This window comes from Oreochromis niloticus, linkage group LG1 (assembly GCF_001858045.2).
Source record: "Oreochromis niloticus isolate F11D_XX linkage group LG1, O_niloticus_UMD_NMBU, whole genome shotgun sequence".
Taxonomy (NCBI): Eukaryota; Metazoa; Chordata; class Actinopteri; order Cichliformes; family Cichlidae; genus Oreochromis; species Oreochromis niloticus.
This window is the reverse complement of record NC_031965.2, coordinates 12,328,040-12,355,990: the sequence shown is the minus strand read 5'-3', so window position 1 is coordinate 12,355,990 and position 27,951 is coordinate 12,328,040. Positions and strand designations below refer to the sequence as shown.

The 27,951-nt window shown below is 40.3% G+C and overlaps 1 protein-coding gene across 1 annotated transcript; it reads left to right on the top strand.

Annotated features, from left to right (window-relative positions):
- The first annotated feature begins 19 nt into the window (after window positions 1–19).
- smad3a (SMAD family member 3a) lies at window positions 20–27,864 on the top strand. Its single transcript, XM_003456752.5, has 8 exons — window positions 20–788; window positions 19,362–19,555; window positions 19,899–20,033; window positions 21,514–21,639; window positions 22,505–22,717; window positions 22,887–23,024; window positions 23,873–24,017; window positions 25,097–27,864. The coding sequence occupies exons 1-8, from the start codon at window positions 586–588 to the stop codon at window positions 25,218–25,220; spliced, it is 1,278 nt and encodes a 425-aa protein (XP_003456800.1). The 5' UTR covers window positions 20–585; the 3' UTR covers window positions 25,221–27,864.
- Window positions 27,865–27,951: the final 87 nt, after the last annotated feature.

The following is a 27,951-nucleotide window of genomic DNA, read 5'->3' as shown; positions in this document are numbered from 1 at the left end:
CTGCTCAGACTGGCCTTTCATGGGTCTGCTGTGCAGTCTGAAGTCTGAATGGAGACTCTCAGCAGCAGCTCATGCATTTGCATTTGATGCAGACTCTTAGCAGACTTCAGTCGGCGGATCCAGCACCCGCGGATGACTCTGAACTTAACCAAAAACTTTGCTCGTGGAAGGCTAGAGCATTCAGAGACGTAAAAAACCTATCACGACGCTTTCGTTTCTGTCTGCGAGCTAGCGACGCAGTTTTGGGTGTGAGTCAGTAAGGTCTGTTTAGACTAGCTCCGGCCTGAAAGAGTGCAGACGGAACTAGGTTTTCTGGCGGAGTAGCACTAAATCCACAGCGCAACAGACTACCGGTGCACAGTTCACCGCTGAGCTCGAGACAGACGGAACGAGTCCGCTAAAAGTGCTCGGTGTGACTCCGAGATGTGTTTTAAACTTTAAAAAAACAGCAACAGCAGTTTGTCTTTAGCGCCATACCGCCGTCGTCTCCACTACTCGGAGCGCTTTAGGGACACTTGTTCCTCCGTGTTTTGTCCAAACTGACGGACTTCTCGACACTGGACGGACTTCAGCTGAACTCAAAAGATGTCAATTTTGCCTTTCACTCCCCCCATTGTCAAACGACTTTTGGGCTGGAAGAAGGGAGAGCAGAACGGCCAGGAGGAGAAGTGGTGTGAAAAAGCGGTGAAGAGCCTGGTGAAGAAGCTGAAGAAGACGGGACAACTGGACGAACTGGAGAAAGCCATCACCACCCAGAATATCAACACGAAATGCATCACTATACCGAGGTAAGGAGAGTTTGAGCGTTGATGTTGACCGTGAAATCAGCATCCTAGCTAGCTGTACACTTAGTAGCTCCCCCCGGGGGGTTATTACTTTAGCTGATTTCATTACAGCTTTGTTACAAAAACTCAAAAAGGTTTCCTCCCTGGTTTCTGTCATCCTCGGCGCCTTGCACATGTATGGCATCATTGCTCGACTTGAGAAGTTGACATTTCCACTTCCTTTCTGGCGTCAATATTTCAAACTGTTGATTTCCTTTACGTGTTTATTGTGCAGCAACATGGTGGCTAAGGTGCTGCTTAACGAGCTAGCGTTGGACCATGAGCAGAGCTAGCAGATCATGTCTGAAACATCTCGGCGGCGAGCTGCTGGGGCATCATGCTGTCATCATGTGCACACTTCACTTTAAGCGAGCTGCCTTCAGCACTTTCATATTATCACATCAGCATTCAGCTGAGAGTGTTTTGCTGAAAAAAGGGTACAGTCTATGCATTAACTAGCCAGCAGAGCACATGCAGTGCAAAAGCATTAATGGAGTCCAAGTTATATAACTTGGCCTTAATCTGGGACGCTTTCTAGCGTTCTTAGTGCGTAGGCGAGCCCATGGAGCTGGCTTCTTCTTGCTCTCAGCCTGCACAGCCATTTGTCCATCAACACATTATTTAGAACAAATAACCAACACTGGCATTTGTCAGCAAATCACAGCTGGTAGCTTCTGTGAGTCACTTCTCTCCTGAGCAGTCATTCTCCTCCCCCGATGGGAGGCTGTGCTTGTAAAAGCCTCGGAGGTGCACAATGTAAACACAAATCATGGATTTTACCCGTGCCACTCTTTAAAATGTATGTGTGGTATTACTGCAGTGTTGATTTTTCAAGTAACTCCCAGCTGCCGGTTGTTTTACTACACCTTAATCCACCCAATGTGCATAGATAATCTGATTAGTCAACTTGAAAGTTCTTGTCCGTTACATGGGTGATCAATTTGAGTCATTTTGCATAGTTACATGTGTCAGCTTTCATGTGGTTTTTAAGGGGCATCCCTTTGAGATAAGATACTTGGCATATAATTAACACATGTGTCAGTATCTACAGATGGATCTTCTGTTGTGCAGAAGAAGCCAGTGGTCTGCAACCTCCAAAATAGCTATAAAGAGCCTGTTACATGTCCCTGTAACAGTTCTAAAAACAGAACATTATACATTTTGCTTTGGAGATGTCATATCAAACTGAATTAGTTTTAACCATGTGCAACTGCAGCAGAAGAAAATGGATGGATGGACAGGTGGAACTTGTATTAAAGTACAGTGTGTGTGTACATGTATTTTACTTCTTCTGCTTTCTCCACTTTTACAAATAAACTCTCCAGACTTTTGCTTGCATCCGCAAAATCTCACTAGTGTTTGTCGGTTATTCAGATTTAATAGCATACTGTCAGATGAAAATTGAGCCTCAGTGGGGCACTCCCACATTCTTCATTGCCACAAGTGTGCATATCACGGCTTGCACAGGCCTGGGCCAGCGTTCAGAATTAAGCCTACCCAGAAAGTTAAATAATGTTTGCCATGATCCAGGTTTCATATTTCCCACCACTAATGCAGAGGGGAAGAGGTGGAGTGCATTAAGATGACCCCAGATCAGAGCTGGCTGTCAGTGTTGGCTAACGGAGTCCCTGGAGAGCTGCTGTTTCTATTAATTCCCCCACGTTTTGGCTTGCTGACAGCAGCTGCTTGCATGTTCAGGCCTGCCCACAGGGAGGTCAGCTTCTATCTCTCTGACACACGAACTCCCTGTTCAAGCTCATTGCTAACCGTCTTAATGGTGGTTTGCAGTGATGCTGAGGTGAAGGAAGGAAGCGGGCTCTGTGTATATTGATTGAATCAATAGTTGTATATGGTGGGGGAATAGCAGGAATATTATATCACATGTCAGTGGTGTACATTGAGATAGTTATGGGGAAAGAAAGGATCAGATCTCAGCAGGCCAAGTGACAGAATATTATATTGAAATCTCAAGCACACTTATTTCTTTTTGTGTATGTGAGTTTGGCCTGTCAGATGAATCTTAGAATCAGCTGGGGAGCTTTGGGAAAGACTAGTTGTTTTTGAATGGCTGCGACCTGCTAGATAACACTTAAAACAATTACAGGACTATCTGTGGAAACTATATAACAGCTTGGTGAGTTTAGTGGTTAAGTTATTTTTGGGGTGGAGGTCAATGACGTGGTCAATGGGGCTGCATGTGGGTGTAGGTGTGCCTTTATCTTATGAAAAAAAACATTAGTCATGTTCTCAGTTGAGGTCAAAACAAAGTATTGCAGGCTTTGCCTGTTACTCAGGGAGTGCCATTGCTCTACTTGCCTTTTAGTGGTTTTTGACAATGAGCAGTTTTACTCATTTAAGACGTAAGTAAAAGTTTAAACCTCTGTCCAAGTTCAAGCCTGACTCATTCAGCAACGAGCAGCTGTGGTACTGACCTACCCTGTTCTTTTCTCCGTTGGTTCTATTAAAGTCCTGTCTTCCTGTGAGCTGTAAACTTAGGTTAGCCGAAAACACTAGTGTGTAAAGTGCGTCAAGCCACTATGAGTTTCTGATGCATGAGGGATGGATGTGTAGTGTGACAGCCTGCTGTGTGTTTGAGTGTGACAAGATGACTAACAGATGTGTGTCCTGTTGTTTACCAAGACCTTTATCTATAAACAGGAGCCAAGATGTGTTTCCGTTATACCAGGGTAAACTGGGAGCGGAGTTAAATATAGTTACAAAGTCAGTATGGGGAGGAGGTCAGGTTGGTTGGATAGGTCAACAAAACCTCAAACTTTAAGACCAAACGTGTACATATACTTCCTGTTTCCTAAGCATAGTAAATGTTGTTGTTTTTTTTTTTCTGAGCTATGACCATGATTGTTTCCTAACTTCAACCAAGATTACGTAGGCTTTTTAGCCTTAAGGAAGTAGTTACTTTACCCAGACCACAGTTTTAAAGCAAACTATTGCATTTTACAGTTTAACCCAAACCCCTGACCTTTTCCCAACCCTAACCAGGTCACTTTTTTTCTCCCAAACTCCAACCATAGTGGTGTCCATTCTTGAGTGGTTTTCTGTTCAGAGAAGTGACTTGTTTTGTTACTGTTCTGGGAGACACTACCACGTTTCACCCCCCCTGCCAAATGAAAACACTTTGTCAACTATTGCCACACAGTCAAACTTCATGTAAACATCTAAACTTAAAGTTTTTGAGGGTGAACTTTAGGTGCAAAGTAATTGGGAGGCAGTGGTTGGGCAAGTAAAACAGTTGCAAACACTGTCACAAAAAATGTCATATTGATTAAAAACAATATACTCTCTTCCTGTACCTCCTTTAGAGATGTATATCTGTAGACGGTATAAAAGAAGGACATTGCAACCGTGACGTCACCTATTAGTTGCTTTAAACCCTTTTTGAAGCCTTTTGAGTGTTTGCTTCATTGCCATCTTGGTTGCAAAAAAAACAAACAACAAAAAAACCCAGATGTGGTGAGGACAGGGGGATCTTATAGTCTAATGCTTTATGATTGACAAGTTGTGCTACTTTGCATAAATCATGGTAAAGTATAGAAAACTCTGTGCCTGTCATCTGTGACTGGGAATACATTCATAAACTAGAGAACACTCCAATGTATACAATTCCATATCCTAAACTAGCTGTTACTTTGAAATTTATTATTACTACAGCATCTTTTTTTGTTTGTTTGTTTGCATTTTTTATGGATCACATACATTAGTCTACAAGCAAACAGTTGACCTTCACCACACACCATTTTTGCTGTTGTGAATAGGAGGATCTCTGAGACAGACCTTGTAAAACACGTCTTAGTAAATTGGCAGTAAATACTAATTTGTGACTGTCAGTTAGGTCAGCCACTAATAACTGTTGCCGTGTTGATCATCTCTAAATGTTTTGGTTACTCAAGTAATTAAGAAGATTTATAAAATGATAGAAATAACAAATATACACTGTTTGTGCAGTCCAAGTTGACACTTTCAGATGTGTATAGCATACAGATTATAATAATATAAATGACATTAAGACAAAAAATGTTGCTTTTTGGGAAGCTGGAATCAGATATCGGCTTGAATTTTTTTTTTAAATAACCAATTATACAAGTTGTCATTGGAGAAATCAGTAGTTCCTGTACTTACAGTATAATGTGTGAACTAATCACAAACAAAACTTGTAGAAGATAGTGCTGTTTTTGACCTGATTTTACTTTCTGTATGATAGTTGTTGTGACAATAGGTAGACAACATCACACTAACTCAATGTGTTGTCTAGTTTTTTGTGCCAAATGTTTAATAATTATGACACAATCATGCACCTGTGCATAAAGGGTCTGTCATGTTTGAGCAGAGGTAACATTTCAATGACAAAACTTAATGGGAGTCAAGTAATCCTTAGAAAGACACACCCATCATCAAGTTGCATCTTCTATGTGTGTGCTTAAAAATATATTTGGGGTTAATGAGTTCCAACAGTTGCACTGGCAGTAAAAAGACATTGAGACATTTTCCATTGTCTTAATATCATGTGTGATGCGTGTACTGTGGACAGTGTGAGTTTTATATTCACAGAGCCTGGGGGAGTAGATTCTTCACCTTTTGTCTTAATTTTCTCTGAATTTGTGCCAGGGGTGGTGAGAGGGTTTGTCTTATGTACACACATCCCTCCTGGCACTAAGGTTACAGTCTGATTCACACTGCATGTTGGGGCAGGAGGGAGTGTAGAAGCTTCAAGTTCAGAAGTAAAAGATGGGATGAAATGAGAAAGACAGGGATAGAGACTGGACCAAGAGTGAGAAGGACTGCATCCACACCGATGTTTCTTTAAACATCACTGTTGAAAGTACTTCAACAATACAGTTCTTGATTAAGGAAATTCCTTTTGTTGATTTTTGTCAGACCATCATGTTTTTCCACCTTATCAATGTGCAGCAGTTATGTAAAGATGGCTTTGTGATCCACATCAGCAGAATTTAATCCTGAAATGTAGACTGAAAACCAACAGATTTACTTTTGCTGTATACTTGGTGTCTTTTTATATTTGCTACTTTTGGTTAATAGTCCTTCTGGTTAGTCAATAAAATTAAAGCAGTATTTATTTTTCGCCTCATTATAAAAGCTGTGGACACTAGCACTGAAAGAGAGATGTAGAGGAAAAAAGTGCAAAAGAGATAATATGGGAATCCAGAGTGCAGAAGAGAAGTGTGGAATTCCCAGTGTTGGAAGGAAGTTGTTGTTATTATAATGGGAAAATGTGCTTTAATGAGGGAAGATGAGACATTAATGGGTGACCAAAAACACAGTTGACAAATGAGAGAAGTATGAAAGAGAAAGGTAAACCAGAAAGCCAAGGGATGAGATGAAAGAAACTGAGGAAGCAGACTCTTTGGCAAGCTGCAGCATCTTGGATTCTCAGGCTTATCAGAGGGAGACAGTGGTTAGTGTGGTTCACACACACACACAAAATATACCCGCTAATAGATGAGATAGAACTGGTTTGTTTACCTTCTAGACAGCATTTGAACATCAAAAGAGATGTGTCTGCATGTGTCTGGATGACAGACTAGACTTCATTAAATGCACACTGACACACACTGCCAAACCCATACAGTGTGCACAGCGGCCCTGTCATGCCATTGTGCCGTTGTCAGACTCAGAGTTAATTTTGTCTCAGTCAAATCATCTGGTGATTTTGTAAGCGTAGGCCAGTGTCACTACAGAGGAGCAAGCATGTTGATGATCAGTCAGATGTGTCTGAGGTGGGAGCACGAAAGTGAAAACATAATGAGCCTCCGTGGTTTGGGACCTTGTCTGTTAGAGAGAGATGTGGTGCAGTTTTAAAGTGGAACAACAACAGAGCTGGTATTTGCTAATTCTTGTGCTAATTATGAGCAGAGCAGGTAAAACTACCCTAGAAGCATGCTAAAGGCACTTTAAGGAAGTGTCTTAAACAACTTTACTGCTGCACACTTTGCAAAGATGATATAGAGCTGCCAGACACCTGAGCAGAACCAGGGAGATCTTTTCATGAAATTAACAGTCAGTATGTTGCTTCATAATAAAAGTTTGAGTGCACAGCTACCCTCCAGAATACAAAGCACGCCAGGCTACAGAATTGTGAAGTACATTTTTCCCCTCCTACAAACAACTTGTCCAGATTTCCTTGAGACTGGATTAAATAAAACAGCTAAAATAACTAAAGCTGAATGGACTTGAGCCTCTTATGAAGGTTCTGGTTGTTCTATTCTGCACCTTAGTGTGATTGCCTGCTCAATCAAATCGCAGCACAGGGGAAACCCTAACTAAAGGGTATGAGTGTGAAAGCACCCACAGAGGTTTGTGCCTGCTAAATTTTTTTTTTTGGGTAGTTCCGTTCTGATTCCTCCCCCCTTCCCCTCGCCCTCAAATAATAATTTTGTAATTTTCTGTTTATTTAGCTACTTGTGTTCTCACATAATCAAATCAACTGTGTGGTTTGTATAATTTCAGAACTGTAAGAAGTTCATCTTTTTTTTTTATGCAATCAAAAATCCAACTCCGCCTCAAAGAAATCGAACTTTTTAGAAAGTTATGAGAATGAAGAACACCAAGTTTTCAAGGTAGGAAGCTGAAAGCTAAAATGACAAATGAATGTAAAACATTAGATTCATATTCAAGTCAAGTCAAGTCAAGCTTTATTGTCACTTCAGCCATATACAGTTTGTACACAGTGAAGCGAAACAGCGTTCCTCCAGGGCCAAGGTGCTACATGCAACATAAATTTACAACATAAATTAACAGAAAATCACTAAACTAACTAACTAGAGACAGGACAGACTGACCTAACATAAATTACAACATAAATTAACAAAAAAACTAACTATCTAACTAAAACTAACTATCTAACTACGTAGGTAGTGCAAAGGAAACCGTAAACATACTTGGTAGGTAGGTAGGTAGGTAGTGCAAAGGAAACCGTAAACATACTTGGTATGTAGGTAGTGCAGGAACAGTAAACATAAAAATATTGTGCAAAAAGAGCATTTACAGGTTGATGTGTAACCTGTATTGTAGGCGTGGTTTAACAAAATGCGTCATCACTTTGTTAAATGAGCACACACACTTTGTCATTCACTTTCATGTCAAGTATCACACCTTGGTCACCCGAGACGGTGTTGTTCAACAGGACTTGGTTCAAGACGGGTCACAGAGAGTTTATGTGTGCTGTCTGTCTGTGTGTGGTTGGCGTCTCTAATGACAGTGACAAGTCTGCCTCTTCAGGATTGGGTTCAGGATTCCTGTCATTGTTTCATTTACTTGACTGAAAGGGAATGCTGCTGTGAGTCATGACTGAAGTCTGTGTTTGTAGACAGTAGTAACTGTGTTGTTTTGCTTACTTTTTGTGGACCTTAAAAACAAGAGTTTAGTGTCCTTACTACTGTTGGGCATTAATCTCTTAGTTAAGTCACATGGTGATGTCATCCTAATATTGTTGCATTTTTGTTGAGGATATCATTGATTGTACAAACAATAACAGGATTTATTTTGGTCAATTATAGGTCTAAGATGTATATGCCATGCCTGAAGCTTGGTGTTCATCGTGCTTCTGTTTTCTGTTCCTTCAAAGAAAATAAACTGACTACTGACTGTAGAATTCAGGCTACTTAACCATACGTTAATAGATATAAATATATTTATCCCATTGTACATGTGTATGCGTGTGTGCATGTAGTTAGTCAGCTTAGAGGAATGCTCTTTCAGACTGCTGGGGCCTTGAGGAGGGTGTGGGCTGCTGTTTGGTTTGTGGCTTGCACCACGGGTGGAAGGGTTAGAGACACAGCTCTGCCTCGACTTGGCCCTAGCCTGTCTCACTATCTGCGGGGGAGTGCACATGCAGAAACACACACACACACAGACACAGACGTGTTCTCCAGACAACAAATGCTCCTTTGTGCTCCACTGGCCACTGCCACTGCCACCACCACCACCACTGCTGCCGCTGCTGCTGCTTCAGGTGCTAGGGTAAAGCTGGGTGTGTGGGGGAAGGCCAGTTGATTGGAAGGAGTAGGGGTTTTTAAGCAGGGAGAGGAAGTACAGGTGAAAGTCATAAAATACATAAATTACGCAATGACTTTTTAAGGAGGTTGTGTGATAAGTGTTTCTTACTGAAGTTGCCATAGTCGTTCAGGACTTGCTAAAAACACAAGAAACAGGAAAGAAACATGAGTCTTTCTTGGCCACTGGGAAACAATTTGTAAGATTTGATAGGCTGAAACATTTTATCACAATGAGCGGTGACTGTGAGGTCTTCTTACACTTTACCGTCAATGACACCTGAAATAGTGACACGAGAAACTTTGGGCAGAAACATGATAAGAAATGCTTTAGATATTGTATTGTCTGTCTAGATGGATATATTACACTATACTTGTACCAAGTGTTGGGAAATGATTATACCACAACTAAATAAAGTAAATACAATATAGAAAAAATCAAAATACATCTAAAAGATAAAAGTTGCACAAACAAAGATCAGTTACAAAGTTAGTAGTAAAGAATGAAGAGCTCATTAAATTAATACCTAGACTGAATGTTCTAGGGAGATTGATAAATAAAATCTACCAAATAAATGCAAGTGGCATGAGGTGGTTAGGATTTTGTCGGTCCTGTTGCCACTAGGACAGACAGATTTTGGAGAAAGTGTTCAGGTGCCTGTCCTGTAAGTGGTGCAGATGTGGGCCAGGTTATTCATTTATTATCTGATTTTGATCTCAACCTAAAGTATTTATGAATTTACTTAATGTTTGGTGTTTTCTTAGCTTTCTTTCTTTTCTTAGCTGTTTTTTTGTGCGATAAATTAAGGTCATTGCGGAGCATGTGTGTGCCGTAAACCCTAGATGCTTTCCTCGCCACAATTTAGAAACCTGTGTGCTCGAATTCATACATGTCAGAATTGTTTAAAAGGTGCTGGAGTGTTTGACTGTTCTCCTGACAGCTCATTCTTTATTAGGCTTTTGATTAGAATTCAAATTGTGTCATTTAAAAACTATTGTCCTGTTCCTCAGCTCAGTTAACCAACACTAGAAAGCTTACATACACACTTAAATCCTTGCTCCAAGGGTAATAGCAGCTGTTTAGATTAGGCATTGAAAAACGAGAACTAACCCAGTTCTGAGCTTTAACGATATCATCATTTGGATTTTTGCCACTGAAGAATCAACAAGTTAAGGTCAGTTGTGAAATCATACTTTGACTAATTTTTTTATAGTGGAAATTTCTCTTTGAGGGATATCACCTCCAGTCGGAGGCTGACACAGCATGGGGGTATCTGTTTTTAAGAATAAACATTAATTTTTCATGAGAGATAAACCAGCCTACACTCTGCCCTACCCTAGGAAAAAATGCAACTGGACTGTGGACTGTAGAGAGAAATTTATTGATGACTTGCATCTGGAATATTCTCTGTAATTCATCATCATGCTTCAGAAAGAGAGAGACGTACTGCTCCGCTCATTGACTGTTTGCAGTAAAACTAATGGCTCCCAGTCCTCCATTGTCTCCCCAGATTTTTGGAGTCCAGACTCTGTTATTTGTCGTCTAGCCCTGCCAGTCGTTTGTCTGCTGGTTTCGTATTACACTTTAGGCCCTCCTTCACTGGTCCCAGCACACTTCAGCCCTATGATATCACCTATGGGCCAGACACCCCCTCCTTTCCTCCTTCCTCCACCTTTGTTAGAAATAGAGAAGTCTGATGGCTTTTCCAGAGAGAGTGGGAGGTTGGTGTGTGTCTTTGTGTGTGCTCAATATGTTTTTCCGCCCGAGCCTCATCACTGCTGGAATGCATTTGCAAGCCCATATATGTTTGGACAAAAGTGATTAAATATATGTAAACTAAAGCATCTGGATGAAGAAAAACTCATCTCAAGAAAAAGTTCATTTACAACAATTTCTGATTGTTTTCACTTAATTGTTTAGGCTATAAAATGTCTTGTTTTGTAGCTCAAACCACTTTGCAAAGCATGAAAGTTACCAGACGTTACAACCCATTAATGTTCAGAGATTTAGCTTGAAACTGAAATTACTGGTCAGCTATGGAATTAGTTAGCTAACACATTTCTATTTTCTGACTAAAAAATTATTATTTCAGCTGTACTAAATACACTATTTAGTCTTGATTTAAAAAAAAAAAACATGGTTAAATCTGTTTCTGTAGTTTTTTAAAAATTTGCAGCTGACAGTTGTTTTAGCAAACCAGAATAGATTACAACCACAGAAAGTATTATGTGGCAAGTGGGGTCAGATGATATCAGGATATGTAAAGCAAAATAAGGAAAACTTTTTGCAGAAGTGTTGCAATACCTCCAATGTCGACACAGTTCACATGGTTGCATATATTGTGTTTATCTGGGTGATTAGAGCATATCCACTACTGGAGAGATTGGGACTTAATTATCCCAGTCCAAATGTGAAATATCTTCCATGTGAACACTGGAGGTTGTTGCATTATTGCTGATGTGGAGATGGTGGCAGAGAAACTGGGCGTCTCAGTTATACATGAACTTCTCTTCCAAACTCTACAGTGATCCAGAATCGCTGCTTTTCTTACTTTATAATATTGCCTGCCCCGGTCATGTTGTGAGCTGTATTTTTAGCAGTTGGCATAAATTTTTCAGGACCTTAGCAACCACACTCTCAAGGAATACCATTGTGCACATGCAGGCTTGTAGTTAAAACAAGTGTATTAGTGAACTAGCAACTTAGAAATTTGTTATTCTGGATGATCCTTCATGGACTATTTAATTTTCTTTCAGTTATCTAAAACATAATGCTGCATTCTCCCTCGTATCGGCTGGCAGTGGCTGAGGAAGACAAAGGGACTTTACAAAGAGGTTGGTTGCAGAGACAGTCCAGATTGTAACCAACTTTATTTTCCCAGTTGTGTTATGTTGTTGACTCTGTGTGATTCTGCAGTTTCAGATCCTTAAACTGTTGGGATAGCAAAGGATTAATCTGTGATGACGCTTGCACAGAAACAGCTCCTACAGGGAGAAGCAAATTAAACAATTTTTCGCTTTATCACAGGGCTAACAAAAAAATGATTTAAAGGTCACAGACTGCTGAGGTAGTCGTGTCTAACCGAAGGTAGAATTGGCGAATGATTTCTCTTTACATGTTGTTGTTGTTGGAAGGCACCAGCCTCTGCTAAATGTCACCAGATTGTAGCCCTGTTGGTCGGGGTTCAACAGACTGGCCACAGACTTTATGAAAGGCACAAAGGCCATATCAGCCCAATAGTCCCTCACCCCCACCGCCCTCATCCCTCACTCAGCACTGCAATGGCGGCTGTGAGATCAGGATAGTGGGACAGACGGAGGAGAGGGAAAGGGGGGGTTTAGGGGTTCAGTCACAGACACTCTGAGCTGCCCTGAGCTGTTGAGACGGTCTGGCAGACCTATTGTGCAGCTGCAGCCCTCCTTTCTTTATCCATCACCCACTTTGTCCTCTACCCTTGCATGCTTTTAAAGGACAGACTGTGACTGATCCTGATCTTTGTGATGTGTTTGTAGGCACCTTAAAATGGTGAAAATATTCTACTTTTAAAGTTAGACATGCAAGTTTAGTTACATGATTAATAACCAGCAGTGGATGAGAACAAATGTTTCTCCAAGGCCTTCAGTTTCTGACTGTGTGTGCTGGCATCTTCTTAGTGAGGTTAGGCTTTCATTTGAGCTTGTAGCTTGGCAGAGAGTAAAAAAAGTCCATGTTAAGCCCACAAGGAAGGCGTGTGTGTGTTCAACACTTCTCGGACTATTGCCAGCCTGGACACACACACAGTGTATATGTTTGTGTCTCTGAGCGTAACTGGGTATGCCTCAGGGTGTTTGTTTTGCCCCCTCCCCCTTCCCCAGCTTAGTGAAGCTCAATCTGCTCTGTCTGAGTCTGTATAGTGAGTCAGCCAAAAGCACACATATTCAAAATTTATGTATGTACTGACCTTCACAGCCACTAACATCTGCTTATATTATTTTTTTTTTATTTCACTACTTTTGCTACACTGGCAAATGCTGAAGTAATGCATACTTCAAATGTAAAGTTACCTTAATTATTTTATATCCCTTCTGTTCTTACATTTCTCTGTACGTGTGTCCATCTGTGGAGCTCTACCATTCACGCAAACATACATGCCGGTTGGATGTAAAGCTCATGTTCAGTCTCAGCTTTGGGTCATGGGCCAAACCGATGTTGACACATTTACCCCTCTGGCAAAAATCTATACCAATTTACCCCTTTATTTTTAGACATCAGTTCCGGTCTATATTCTGAGAGCAACATCAGCTTGCATGAAAAAACACAAATATTGCCCCAGATTTCATGGGGCAATATTTGGGGCAGATGAAGTGTAGGCAAAGGAAGAATACATATTGATCTGAATCACTTTATTTTAAATTTTGTGCTCCAGGATTGGCCTTGCTGAAGGAAATGCTCCTCCTCTGAAATTAACTTTCAGCTGAATTTTGTTTTCTCTCTAAAGAACCAAAAATCCATTATAATTTTTTCATTGTACTTCCTTCAATAGAAACCTGATTTGAGGATTTGCTTGATTATGTTATGTAACAGCAAAATATACACCCACTGGTTTTATTTGATTTTTTTTAAAAAGAGTTATCTAATACTTAATAGACCAATGTAGTTGATACATTTAAGAAATCTCTTTCAATTCACATTTTGGTTTTGTAGATAAAATCAGTCAGTGCTGATTTGATTAGTTTCTGATCCTGTAGAGAGAAGCTGAAGAGTGAAAAATGTCTTGTATAAAGTCTTGAAGGCCCCGCCCATGTACTTCAGATCTTCAGTCTGGAACACACACGCAGAGGCCAGCCCAGCTGGGAATTTGGGGTCATGGTTATTCTCCCCTCAGCTACCTCCTGCCTCATGTCTGGAGTATTTTGAGGTCCAGATCATTTTTTTTCTTCATTTTTTTCTCTTCAATATCTGAGGTTGGCTGTTTAAATAGAGCTACTACTGCCACTAAACAACAAACTGAGGCTTGATGGTTTCACAGGAGTGGTTTTTGCTGTCAGAGCAGGGTTTCTCATCTGTCTCATTCAGTGGGCCACCATAAATCTCTGAAGTGAGTCACTGACATTGAGCAGGATATAATGTGTTTTGACTTGTCTCATACGCAATACTGTCTGTTGCTGATAGTGTTGGTTTACTTTTAAATCAAACAAACACCTTTGTAGGAGAAGTAGTTGACCTTGCCTGTCAGCAGTGCAGAGTAATGATCTAATGCTTGTTTACTCTCAGTTGTTCATCTGCTAAAGAAGAGTTTGCTGATCCTATTTCGCTGACCTTTGTTCAAGTAAAATTCAACCTGGATCCCTTGTTTATTGTTAATAATTTATATAAAAACTGTGGAATGTGAGCTTTTTGTTCCGGGTTTAGAAGAAGCGAAAGGTTTGAGAACCACAGAGTTGAACTCAGTAGTCATCGTGGACTAAATGATTCATCACAGTTTGAAGTACACTGACTGTGATTTGGTGCTCTCCCACATGTATAACCTATCTGACTTACTCTTCATGCAGAAACTGGGTAATAAACTCTCTGGTGTAGTAATAGAGATAGTGAGAGCTATGCCCATATAAATAATTCACTGATTAATTTGGTAATTAAACAGCAGATCAGGTGACAAAGAAATTACTTTCTTTTATGTGGAAATTGATGTTAGACATAGATATAATCATTTATGATGTAATGTACTATAATGATGTGGTGAGTGTGGTGTTTGGGTGAGGTGCAGCTCTGCATAGACTGTTTGTGGCAAAGAGAAAAAACACTGGGGAGTTTATTTCTTAATTTACAGCAAGAGGGCATCAAGTCTCAGTTAATGTTGTTGATGGGTAGCAAAGAACGATGCAAACTAACGTGATTAGTGGATATACAGTATCAGTCAAAAGTTTGGACACACCTTCTCATTTAATGGTTTTTATTTATTTTTATTAGTTTCTACATTGTAGATGCGTGCTAAAGACACCAAATGTATGAAGCAAGATATATGGAATTATGTAGCAAAGAAAAAATTGATTAATAACTCTAAAAATGTAGTATATTTTATATCTTCCAAATAGCAGCCCTTTGCTTTGTTGACAGTGCTGCAAACCTTTGGCCTTCTCTCAATGACCTTCATGATGTAGTCACCTGAAGTGGTTTTCCCTTCACAGGTGTGCCTTGTCAGGGTTTATTTGTGGAATTTCTTGCCTTCTTAATAGAGTTGGGAACATCAGTTGTGTTGTGCAGAAGTCAGGTTGGTAAACAGCTGACAGCCCTATTTGACAAATGCAAGAATCCCTGTTATGGCCAGAACCAATCAGCCATTTCAGGTGACTACCTCATGAAGCTCATCGAGAGAATGCCAAGAGTGTGCAAAGCAGTAATCAAAGCTTTTGGCTGGCAGTGTAGGTGGGCGGAAACTTGACAAGTGAAACAGCATCAACTCACAACTACTGCCAGATATGGTTTAGTATTACTCTTTTAAATCTCTTGCTTCATTTTTCTTTGAGGTGTATTTGTATGTGTAAAAAAGCTGACAACTGTAGTAGGTTCGTACATTTCGGTGGCTAACTTAACAGTTGTAGCTTCTGTATTAGGAAAAAAATCCCCAGTGTTTGAGTACTGAGTATGCGAGTAGGAGGTCAACTTAGACCAGGATGGACTTGGCGCAAACTTTGATCTGCATCTGATTTCAGTTCTTAGTTGGGAGGTGTTGAGGCTCCTGTCAACAAATCGTGCATTTTTAAATGAGAGGTCTCGGGCTCAGGTGGGAGATAATTGTCCTGGTTATCCAGGCTGATTTGCCCCGTGTCTTGCTGAGCAGATATGAATCTCTTTCTCTGGCCTCTGTGAATGTAAGTTGTGATTACACATTTCTAGTACATATGTGCCCACTCCAGGTCAGGGATGAGTTACTACTACAGATGGAGAAGTTGGGGTACCTTGGGGTCTTGTTCACAAAAGAGGGGAGAGTGGTGCTTGAGATTGACAGAAAGATTGGAGTGGTGCTGTATCAGTTTTGTTATGGTGAAGAGAGAGATGAGGATAAAAATGAATCTGTTGATTTACTGGTCAATCTACACCTCAACTGTGGTCACAAGCTCTTAGTAACTGAAAGAACAAGGTTGTGGATACAAGGTTCAGAAATGGGTGTTCTTTAAAGGTGGCAGGGCTCTCCCATAGTGACCCGTTGAAGAGCTCGGTCATTCGGCTCAGCGTAAAACAGCTGCTCCTCCACATTAAAAGAACCCAGTTGAGGTGGTATGGGCCTCTGCCTAGGATGCCTCCTACTGGTCGTCAGTGCTGGGAGAAAAGTTATTTAGTGGCACATGTAACAACCACAAGATCATCATCTCAGCACAAATCAGCAATTGCACTGTCTATAGCAGTAGGAAAATCTATGTTACACGTCTAAATAAAACTGGTTAGTTTATACAGCATTGTATCATCCAGCCTTTTAACTTCAGGGTGCTAAATCAGGATGACGTAGAGCCATAAAAAAGTGTTATTGCTACACCAAAAGCCATGCACACTTTAAATGTAGAGTAGAAGCCAGTGTTAAAAGTTATATTAAGGGTGTTTTCACAGCTATAGTTTGTTTACTCTGGTTTTAATCAGTTGATGAGTTTGTGAACTTGTAGCTTTTCCTTATGATTTGGTTTGTTTTCACACAAAGAAAATTCCAAGTGGACTCCAAGCAAACCAAAATGCGTCACTACAGACAGATTGAAAATATTTAGCGTGCTTATTGGCCAGATGTGAGCACTAGTGTTTTCTCACAAAAGACATAACATGCCAGCTCATAGTTTAATTCTAAGTTTTTCATTATGTCTCTAAAAGCCTGCCTGACGTTTTTTTCTTGTCCTGACTTTTATTACTCCACTCCTTTTTCTTTCTGGTTTATAAACTGTTGCTTTGGCAACTGTTTATGATCCATGTCCATGGACTCACAATGTTCATGTCACTGAGACATTGTTCAGCACATGTATACTATAAATCTAATAACTTCAACTGACTATTAGTTCATGCCTGCCTATACATAGGTGATGTCAGTTGTAATTACTGCAACATAAAGTCATATTCCTTTTTCCTGGTTGAAGTTATTACTGTGGCTGATATATTATTGTACATTATAACTATTTTCTTATTTTTTTTAAAAAAAAAGCTGAATGGAAATGGGGACAGTAAGTAGGGCACCAAATGACCAGTAGAGTTTGTATGTCTGTCTGAGCCCACACAGTCCCACCCACTCAGTAGCGGAGACCCAGCAGACATACCAGTGACATCACATCAACCCTCTCACGATTCAACACATCCACAGTGAAAAATGTTTTGATCCAAAAACAAATAAGGCAGCACATCACAAAGTTATTGTAAAGTTACATTAGTTATTATTCTAACTTCTGTTCTAACATCTTGTGCTGTTATGTTGTAAATGTGTTCTTTTTTTTTTTCTTTTCTTTTTTTTTTGCCTACATGTGAATGTGGTTTCCTTGTAGATGCACTTTCCATGCATTTCCTTCATGTCATCATCGCTGTTGGTTGATTTACAGTGATTCACTATTTCAGCATCCGGTGCAGCTCTGTGTAACATTAAGTTTTTCCCAAGTTGTTTACTGAATGACGGTGCGTGGTTAAGTAGTTTTATAGAGGTCTAATGGCAGTCTAAGTGACTTCTTGATGCGTGGCTATATGCAGTGTGGTAAAAGGAAGCAGCCACAATAAGTCATGACAATAGATGCCAACACAGGAAAACCGCAAAAGAAAAGAGGAACTGTTTTGCAAGCAGACCCCCGCAGAATCAAGATTATGCAACATCTGTCTTAACATCACTATAGGTTGCTATATATATATTCTTTCAGCTGCTCTCTTGTTCAGGGGTCGCTCCAGCAGATTTGAATTGGCAGATCTTTACACCGGATGCTCTTCTGGTCACAATCCTCCCGAGGATAGTTTCCTCCAAAAAGGGGATCTTTTACATGTTGGGCGGATGTGTTAAACAGTGCATCGTGGAGCCACCCACTATAGATCTTTTTGACTAAATGAACACTGGTATCTTCAGAAAGAAATATCGAACAAATAACCCAGAGATCTTTGTTTGCTGTTTAAATCGCCAGATCTTCGTAATGTTCAATGTTTAATTCACAACACTTTTTAAAAAGAAAGTTTTAAAAGTTATTTGATCAGACATTAGCTTCATTTCATGGCTCTCGACTTCCGCATGGGGAACAATAAAAGCTTTTGTCGTTGCTTTCCCAGTTCCAGTATGATACCAGTACCTTCGCTTTAGGTATCTGCGAATACACACCACAACATCACACCATACACCATACACCATTCACTTGATCAGTGTGCAGTGGTTGACCTAGATGAGGCACAACTGAGCTTTCCGCAGTTGGGCGTGGCCTTGTTTTTATTTAGAGAGTCATATTTGTCCTTCTAAAGGGCTTTATCTTAAGCCTTTGACCCTTACTCTGTGTGAGAGAGTGAGTGGGTGGGACAGAAAATGAGGGGACATATGTGACTGCTGCCTCTTGCGTAAGATGTTGTGCAGGGATTTTTGTTTTGTTTTTGTTTTTTGTTTTGTTGTTTTTTCCTCTGTCAAAGGTTATTGTGCTCCGAGATTACACCCTATAACCCTGTTATGTCAGTCCACAATGTCAAACTGTCGCTCATTACTATCTGCCGGCCTAAATCATCATCCTGCCAGAAGCATGCCAGATGAGTGCAGATGTTATACAACACAATGAAATTCCTTTTAAACATACTGTAATGTCATTGCCGGTTGTTTATTATTAGACATGACCTCATATCGCCTCTGCACTCACAGCTGGGACCCTCATCATGGGGAAGTAGTTGCATAGCACAGTAGTGAACACCAAATCTAGCAGTTGATAACATTTAGAGGACAGAGCTGTGTACAGTGAATTCTAGCTTGAAGACCAGTTAAAAAATTGAAGAAATATATTTTAGTTGTTCAGGACTGTCAAGGCAAAGACTGTATACCCATAATTTAGATATCATCAAGTACCAAAAATACTGTAACAATCAATCAAAAGGAGTGGTGTCACACAATCACTAATTGACAACAACAATGGATGAGAATATTTAATTTTAGGTTCATGAATTTGTTTTTATAAACAAAAGGTCACAGTAGGGCAAGGGACAGGCGGATCAAACCGTAACCAGCCTCAGAGTGCTAGTACCGACATAGCCCTTTCAGGAAAATGACATCAGAGCCAGATACTATCAAGAAACAAATTCAGCAGTTCTTCTTTTTAGTAACTATTCTATTTTCTGTTTTCAGTTGCAGGTTTCAGATATTTTTCTGCTGGAGAGTATAAGGTCATGCCCAGGCACACTTCCCTCTCATTTTAGTTACAACACACAATCACAAACACAGAGCCGAAAAAATATAAGCCTACACAAAAAGAAAAAAAAGCGGTGGATAACGGGAAAGTCAAACCAAATGTCTCAAACTTATGCTTCTTCTTCCTCTTCGTGTATTTGCAGATCTTTGGATGGCCGTCTTCAAGTTTCCCACAGAAAAGGTCTGCCCCACGTCATCTACTGCCGTCTGTGGCGCTGGCCCGACCTGCAGTCCCACCACGAGCTGCGGGCGGTGGAGCTGTGCGAGTATGCCTTCCACACGAAGAAGGATGAAGTGTGTGTCAACCCATACCACTATCAGAGAGTAGAGACACCAGGTACGACAGCTCGGAAAAACAGAGTGCTTTCTTCAAACGCTGTTGTTTTTTATAAAAAAAAAAGAAATAATTCATCATCAATCATCAAATAGTTACATACATTTTGTCCAGTGTGCTCTAATGGCTCTTGGTTAGTGGAATAGGCTTTATTATTATTTTCCCCACTGGATGTTTTTATAGGTTTATTTGTATCCACAGGGCTTGTTGATCAGCTGATCAACTGTTTATTAATTTCTGTTCCAATAAATATTTATTTTACCCAGACATGAAATCAGTCATTGCTTTATTACTATATTCTGAGAAAATTACTTTCTGTGTGTGTGTGTGTGTGTCTGTTACTTAGTACTCCCACCAGTGCTGGTCCCCAGACACACAGAAATCCCCACTGAATTCCCACCTCTGGATGACTACAGCCATTCAATCCCTGAAAACACCAACTTCCCTGCTGGCATCGAGCCCCAGAGCAACTATATACCAGGTACCAGCGTGTCTCCCAGCATGACTCACACAAAGTACCTCCTTATGGTTTATGCTTTGTGAGAACTAGTTTGTAAGGTGGGCTGTTTATGCTGTACTGAAGAGTTTGGTGAAAGCTGACTGTCATAGAGAAGGAGTAGTAGTAATGTAGTTAAAATATGAGGATGATGGTGCACACTTGTGGGTTGTTTGTCACAAAAAAGGCAGAAGTACAGCTCTTGGAAGAGACCTACCTAGTTTGTGATTGCAAAGGTGTGCGCTGACCAAGTGTGTAATTAAACTAGCTTTACTATAATTTTCCTTTTGAATCTTGAGTTGGATGAAAAGCTTTTACAACATCGTCCCAAGACAGGGGCATCAAACATAGGGCCTGCGGTCAGAATTGGCCTGACAAAGACTCCAATCTGGTCCTATGGAAAGCTTTGGAGTATTTGAAGGAGGGCACAAACATTGGACTTCTTCTTCTTAACTGCATTTTCATACATTTAACAGCTTTTCATACTATTAAGGACCTCCCCTTTAATGAAGTTATAGAAAATGAATTAATTGACAGAAGTTTTTGTTTTTTAAATTTTTAGCCATTTCTTTCTTACAATTTAAGTCCAAAGAGTTGTGCAGTTTAATGTGTAGTTATACTCCTTTATATGGAGAGATCAGGCAGCTGCATGACTGGCCCACATAAGGTCAAAGTGTGCATCATGTGGCCCAAAATGTAAAAAAGTTTGGTGTTCCTGTTTCAAGATCAAGCTTATAACATTATAAAAGGTTAAATGTGGCTGTATGTTTATTAATTAGTTGGAATTATTCTATTCTGTACAGTTGTGTACTGTATTTATTCTTATTTTATTTTATTTTATTCTAATTTTTGCTTCATAACTTTTGCACTGTCCACTTCCTGCTGTGACAAAACAAATTTCCCACGTGTGGGACTAATAAAGGTTATCTTATCTTATCTTATCTGAAATTGTCAACCGGTAGCTGTTGAAGTGTTATTGATCCTTTTCCTTACTTTTCTTTTGGCTTTTCTGTTCAAAAGTCGAGTTCTGATGGATTGTGAGAGAACTGAGAAAATGGCCTTTTGACTGTGAATTTAGGAAGGGATTTACTTACATAAGCTGTTTTTCAACAGGTTAACCATTATTAAATTAGCGTGGTGTAAACACACTCCTTTCACTCATTCATTTGCTGACTAGAACCTTGTTACTATTTAGGAAGTTTTGTGTAGGTGATCGTACGGTCACTCTTTGCATCGTTAATTATGTTGTACTTCAGAATAATTAAAGCACAGCAGGCCAACTGTAATAATAGTAGTAATACATACTGGATTTAATCAAATTATTAAATGTCAGTACTTTTGGGCTGCTCTCATTCCTCATCTCCATCTGTTATTTTTCCCTCAGTGCAGCTACAATGCTAGGTTAGTGATCAGGGACCACCAACATGTCAGTACGAGTGATTGTTTGTGTCTTTGTTTGTCTCAGAAACACCTCCACCAGGCTACCTCAGTGAGGATGGAGAAACCAGTGATCACCAGATGACTCATAGCATGGACACAAGCTCCCCAAATCTGTCACCTAACCCAGTTTCACCCACACACAATAACTTGGGTAAGAAATGCGTGTGTCTGTTTGTGTACTTTTCTGTTCGTCTGCCTTGATTTGCAAACAAATGTTTCAGGAGCGTATCTCCCCAGTGGGAATTCTGTGTTTGGTTTAACTCATTTCTGTAAGAGGAAACCAGATGATGAAAGAAGCCTTTGTGTTCCCCGCTCACCATGTGAACTTTTGAACAGGTCAAGACACCACGCAGCCCACACTAACATCAATAACAATATCCTAGGTTTATTCTATCAAGACGGAAAAGCGCCAGGAGGCTTGGCTGGAACGCAGTTGGTGAAATAATAAAGCAACACCAGTTTCATTTGGCAGTGCTGTCCGGTTGTGTTCTGGACTTCAAAGCAAAGGACAAAATGTTTCTCAGCTGGTAGAGGGGCTGTGTTTTGGGGGAAAAAAGGAGCAAATTACCAGAAACAGTTGAATTTACTGATGAGTACCATGGACAAGTCAGTACTCTGACCAATTGGGCTGCAGAATCCTTCAAGTGAGGGTTGAGTTTCCACATTTTGTCTGGTTAAAGCTTCTGGGAAACCGTATGGGTTTGACATTTTGTGACGCAGGCTCTCTCTGTGTTTTTGTTGGTTTTCTCTTTTTTTTCTCTGTCTGCAGCCTCTCAGCCCTTTTCTCCATATATTTGCCTCTTCTTTGTTATCATTGCTCTTAATGTATGTTTTCTTTACCATCTGTATGGTTTTCTGTCTATTAATTCTGTGATCTCTGTCTTACTATTCTACTACTTTGACTTTGAGAATAAGTTCAAACATTGCATTAGTTTAACTGTTCTGCACATCTGAGCCTGTATTAGCAACAGTATTGAACTCAGTTCTTTCTTTTTTGGGGTCCTCCTCTTTCTCAGACCTCCAGCCAGTGACGTACTGTGAGCCGGCCTTCTGGTGCTCCATTTCTTACTACGAGCTGAATCAGCGAGTCGGGGAGACCTTCCACGCCTCGCAGCCCTCGCTGACAGTGGACGGCTTTACGGACCCGTCCAACTCGGAGAGATTCTGCCTGGGTCTTCTGTCCAATGTCAACCGCAACGCAGCTGTGGAGCTGACGCGCAGACACATTGGTAGGCCAGGCCTTATGACTCCATTCGGATAATAACTCACGTGATTTCTTGAAAGACTATTAACAAACATGATTGCGTATTGCTTTAGACCTGTTATACAACATTGTACTTTTAATTATTGTCGTTGCTGACTTGTTTTGGCTCTCTGTCTCTCACTCTTTACCTCAAGGTCGTGGTGTAAGACTGTATTACATTGGTGGAGAAGTGTTTGCAGAGTGTCTCAGTGACAGTGCAATTTTTGTCCAGAGCCCCAACTGTAATCAACGCTATGGTTGGCATCCTGCTACAGTCTGCAAGATCCCTCCAGGTATGTGTCCAGCTAACACTGGGAGCAACGAGAGACCTACAGATAAGGACAGGAAAAAGAGAGTGAGACAAATGAGTAGGACGAAAGACAGTGTAATAGAGAAAGCCGAAAGTTCACTTTTCACAGAATTGGCAGTTCGATCCCCAAAGTGTGTGTGTGTGTGTGTGTGTGTGTGTGTGTGTGTGTGTGTGTGTGTAAATGGTTGAATGTAAAGTACTGGGATTGAAGTGCTATATGATTCCATTCAGTTTTCCAAAGAGAGGCAGAGGCCAATGTACAAAAAAAAATTGATTGATGATTCAGAAACGATTCCCTGAGGCTCAATCATCAAATGAGGCCACAACACATCGCGTACCTCATCACCAGCCCGTCAATGTCTCCTTTGGCTAAACTGTGGTCGGGTTAAAAATAAGGGTTTTTTCCTTTCCACACTGGTCTCTTTACTTTTACCACATGATCGTTTTGGAGCGTTAAAAGCTTTCCTCAAGCACATCTGTAAATGTTAACAGTTTGTTGTCTGAAACAAGATGTTTATACAATCATTGCAGCATTTAGTTGAGTCAGTAACACATTCAAGCACGCATTTCTTTAATTTGGCTGTTTTCATCCAAGTCACTGCAATCTGATTCAATAGGACCACGAAAGATATTCCTCCACTTTTGACACAAGTCTGAGTCGAAAGCCATCAGATTAATAACGTTAGTTTGACTCCTCTCATGTAAGATCAATTTAAATTGTTTGTGTTTTGTAGAAGCTAGAGATCAGCTTCATCTTGATTTTTTTTTTTTTTTTTTTTGGCGGGTTCCAGCACCTCTAATTGATCTGTCCTGGTTTCTTGTTCTCATCAGGATGTAACCTAAAGATCTTCAACAACCAGGAGTTTGCTGCGCTGCTCGCACAGTCAGTAAACCAGGGCTTCGAGGCTGTGTACCAGCTCACCAGGATGTGCACCATCCGCATGAGCTTTGTGAAGGGCTGGGGAGCCGAGTACAGGTAAGCTGCAGCTCTGAGTTAATGCTAGCCACTCTCTGGTCTCCTGTTTCTGCAACAGTGTAGCAGTGTAAAATCCATACGAGGTCTGCATGTAAACGCAGACAATAGACACAAACAGACTGTGAATTACATCCCAATCTACCCGCCCCCGCTCGCTGGCGTGTGCACACTGGTGAATCTGGTCAATGATGTCACAGAGCCCTCGTCTATAGAAACGGCCCCAGTTGGCAAACCAGACTATTTTTAAGCAAACACACATGTGGTGTGTCAAAAAGAGATGTCAGACTTTCCCTCTTCCATTCCCTCCCCTTTTTCCACACAGTCTGACTCACTGATAGTAAGAAAGGAAGAGATGGAATTGAAGGCAAGCAGATGATTGGCTCAAGGTTGGCCGTGCTCAGGCGGTTTCCACAAGGGAGAAACCTTTGAGCTGGGAGTGACTGCTCAGCAGTCCTGTCCAGACCAAATGCCCACATGTGGAGACACTTAAACACAGGATTCAGGTTACTGGAGCAGCCAGGCCCTCCTTCTCTACCTCCACCTTCACCTCACTCTCACTGCCTGTTTCCATTGTTGGCTGTGTCTGTTTAACTCTTTAATCCCTTGTGTTTCTTCACTTCTCTCTGCTGTGAGAAAAGCAGTAAAGGAAAATTTTTTATGGCCCTTTTTTTTGTCTTTATCAAGAAAAAAAAAAAAAAACTAAAGAAAGGAAGCTTAAGAAACTGCATCATTTTGTAGTTTTTGTTTTTTTGCAGTTGCTGCAAGACTTCCAAATGATTTCTTTATTTCAGCTGTACAGATTCAAGAAGTATGTGTCATTGATTAGAACTACAAATACATATTTTAAGAGGTGAAAATCAATAGTTGCTGTTGTTGGTTTTTCAGTCACTAGAATTTTTGCATTCTATCTTTAGTGGCACAGTGTGTTAAAGTGTAACTCGGAGAAGCTGTGAAAACTGTCTGTCTTACATCAACGCTGTAATGAAAGCAGAGCAATGTGACTTTGTAAGTTTGCTCACACTCTTAACAGCTGTGTCTGTTTACCTCACATCCCTTTGTGCCTCTTTGGTCTCTCCCAGGCGACAGACGGTGACCAGCACCCCCTGCTGGATCGAGCTGCACTTGAACGGGCCCCTGCAGTGGCTGGACAAGGTGCTTACACAAATGGGCTCCCCGAGTCTCCGCTGCTCCAGCGTCTCTTAGGGAGACCGTTCACCTGCTCATTTCCTGTCAATGACTAGAAACATACAAACTGCACATGGACGAGAACGGCTACACAAGTACTGAAAGATGACGAGCCCCCTCATTCAGCCACTGTTTGTTCTTCCTCCCCACCAGCTGTCAGTAGCACTTTTTATTTACTTGTCTGTTTTGAAAGGGGACGAGTGCATTAAAACAGTTAAATGTTAGAAGGATCTCTGAATTTGACACAGCAATTATCTTTTGTTACCTAAAGGACCGAAGTTATTGCTACATGAGCTTCTTTCTGTCTGGTCTTGTTTGTTTAAACATTACTCTCATGGTTTTTACCTGTTTTGTACAGATGTTAAAGCAAACGGCTGATTTAAGAGAAAAAAAAGTTTTAAATTTTAACCATTACTTTTGAATTTGTAATGCATGTGTATGCGTATGTTAAATGCATTTTACATGATTTAGTTTCTGTTTTTGGGCATTTAATACTTTATGAAAATGTGACCCAGTCAGAGGGCTTAAAAAAGAATTGTATAATGGGAATAGTCAACCATCATTTATAAACATACAGCGTGAAGGAATAGGAATATATTTAAGCTTCTGACTGGATGAATAACAGGATGTTTTAGCTGCACAGTCAAACTTCAAACAGAAACAAAGGAAAGCAAAGCTTCAGTCAAACTTGCTGCCGTTCAGGTGGTTCTTAATCAAGTGCTGATTTGAACCACTACCTGAATCACAGTTACATATCTCACACGTGGGATCATTCAGGATGATGCACTTTTGTAAAATGTGGATTCTCTGGTAAAGTGGTGTTGCAGCAGCTGCAGTGGTGCTTGTCAGTGAATTATATCCTGCATTCATTTCAGGAAGCTTTGCCAATTTATATTGTAGTGTGTTACACATGCAGACTTGAAAACGTCTCACATACTGTACATTTCTGCATTGTTAAAGAGGACCCGTTATGCTTATTTCTGCCTCCAGGTTTTTATTGTTGAGCTCACTGGTCAAAATAATCCTCATTTTTGTCGCTCTGATCCTGCATCCAGCAGCTCTGGTTGTGCTTTGTCAGGAGCAAACTGTTACCTCCTCTACTCTTGAGGCCACCTTTCTTCTGATTGGCTGACCTTTGCAAACTGAAGGTTTGAATAGGAGGTGGAAGGCGCTTAAGAGCTGTCTGCTTGAGATTACCTACTGTGTGCTCTTACTGGCTTCATACATAGCTGAACATGGTTAAAAAAACAACAACAACAAAAAAAAAACAGTACAGGATCTGAAGTAATGGCCATGTTTAATAACAGCATGCAGCACTGTAAAGGTACGTGTGTATAAGAAAAATATAATAGGTCCCCTTTGAACTGCAGATTGAACAGACTTGTGTGTCTTATGTATGTATCTGCAGAATGCTTTGAAGTGCAAGGAGAGCAAAGGATGCCTTTGCTTTTGCTAATATTCTCAGCCATCCATAATATTGGTCTTAAATTTAGCCATGCTGACTTTGTGCACTCAGGACTGTAAAAAAACAAAACAAGAATAACATACAGAAACCAATGAAAAGAAGATATGTATGACCTTTGAGACTTTTTAGTCTATTTTGCTATCAATTAGGTTTGTAGCATGATACAGTGGAAAATAACTGCTGGCAGATCTGGGGGGGTAGTAGCCCTATATTTTTATTTCTTAATAATCTGTGAGGATAAGACAGTTTAAGTACAAAGCACAGCTTTTAACAAAGGGACATGTTTAGATAAATAAGAGGCGTGTAAATACCAATAGCTTCTCAAAATCCCTTTTTTCCTTTTTTTTTTAGGCCTGTACATATAGTATATACATGTGTTTTAATAATGTGGCCATTAGCCTTTATAATGTTGATCGTTTTGGAAACAGAAGAAGAAAAAAAGATCAAAAACTGAAGAAAAACAAATGTTGGGAAAAGCGATCGGAGAAATAGAAAGACAGTCAAAGCTTTAGTCCCGTTTCCTTTCAGCCACCCACTGTGATGGAAGTGGAACCATTTCCTTCTTGTTCTCTAACACTAGACAAAGACTCAGTGGGTGAGCATGAAAAATATTTTAAATGTTTTTACTGTGCTTATTTACATTGTCCAGGCTCTTGATGTTAACGGCAGCCCAGTGGTGCTACTCTTTAACATTTTAGGGACTGAGGAGTAAACAACAAAGGCCCGAGAGTTTACCATCAACGCTGGTAGATTTTGATCTCTTTGGAATGATGATGACTTTTAAACCTGCAAACTTTAGTGGGATGGTTTCAGAAACAGTAGCATCTACCAATCTGAGACGAGCCAGCTCTTTGTAGAGCTTCTAGTGTCCTCGAATGCAGTAGTCCCGATTCTGATGGGCTCATAGTCATTGTATTTACCCGGTAAGGAATATTTTTAAAGCAAATTTGTCATTTTTATACATTCTGCAAGTGGTAGTGCTTGTGTTTTGTTTTGTTTTTTTATCCCCTTTGTTTAAATCCCACTCAGTAATCGGTATTATTAGTTGTGATTTCTGCTTCTGTGCTCTGAATTGGTCTTTTTAGATGTCTTGTACAAAACCCTTTATTTTCTCTGCTTATAAAGAGTTGATGTGATGCTTTATATTTCTGTGTATTATTGTTGTTTCGAAAATAAAATATATATCTTGTGGTGATACGCGAGCGTACGTGCTAAGTACGAAAGAAACTGAGGCTGGGTGGAACTAATCTTACATGACAAACTGCATCTTTATTTCTTGGCTGT

Excerpts from the sequence above, each read along its gene's own strand:
- smad3a (XM_003456752.5), top strand. The coding sequence starts at position 586 with ATGTCAATTTTGCCTTTCACTCCCCCCATTGTCAAACGACTTTTGGGC. Across the intron at positions 789-19,361 it reads AAATGCATCACTATACCGAG|ATCTTTGGATGGCCGTCTTC; the intron begins GTAAGGAGAGTT and ends GTGTATTTGCAG. Across the intron at positions 19,556-19,898 it reads TCAGAGAGTAGAGACACCAG|TACTCCCACCAGTGCTGGTC; the intron begins GTACGACAGCTC and ends TCTGTTACTTAG.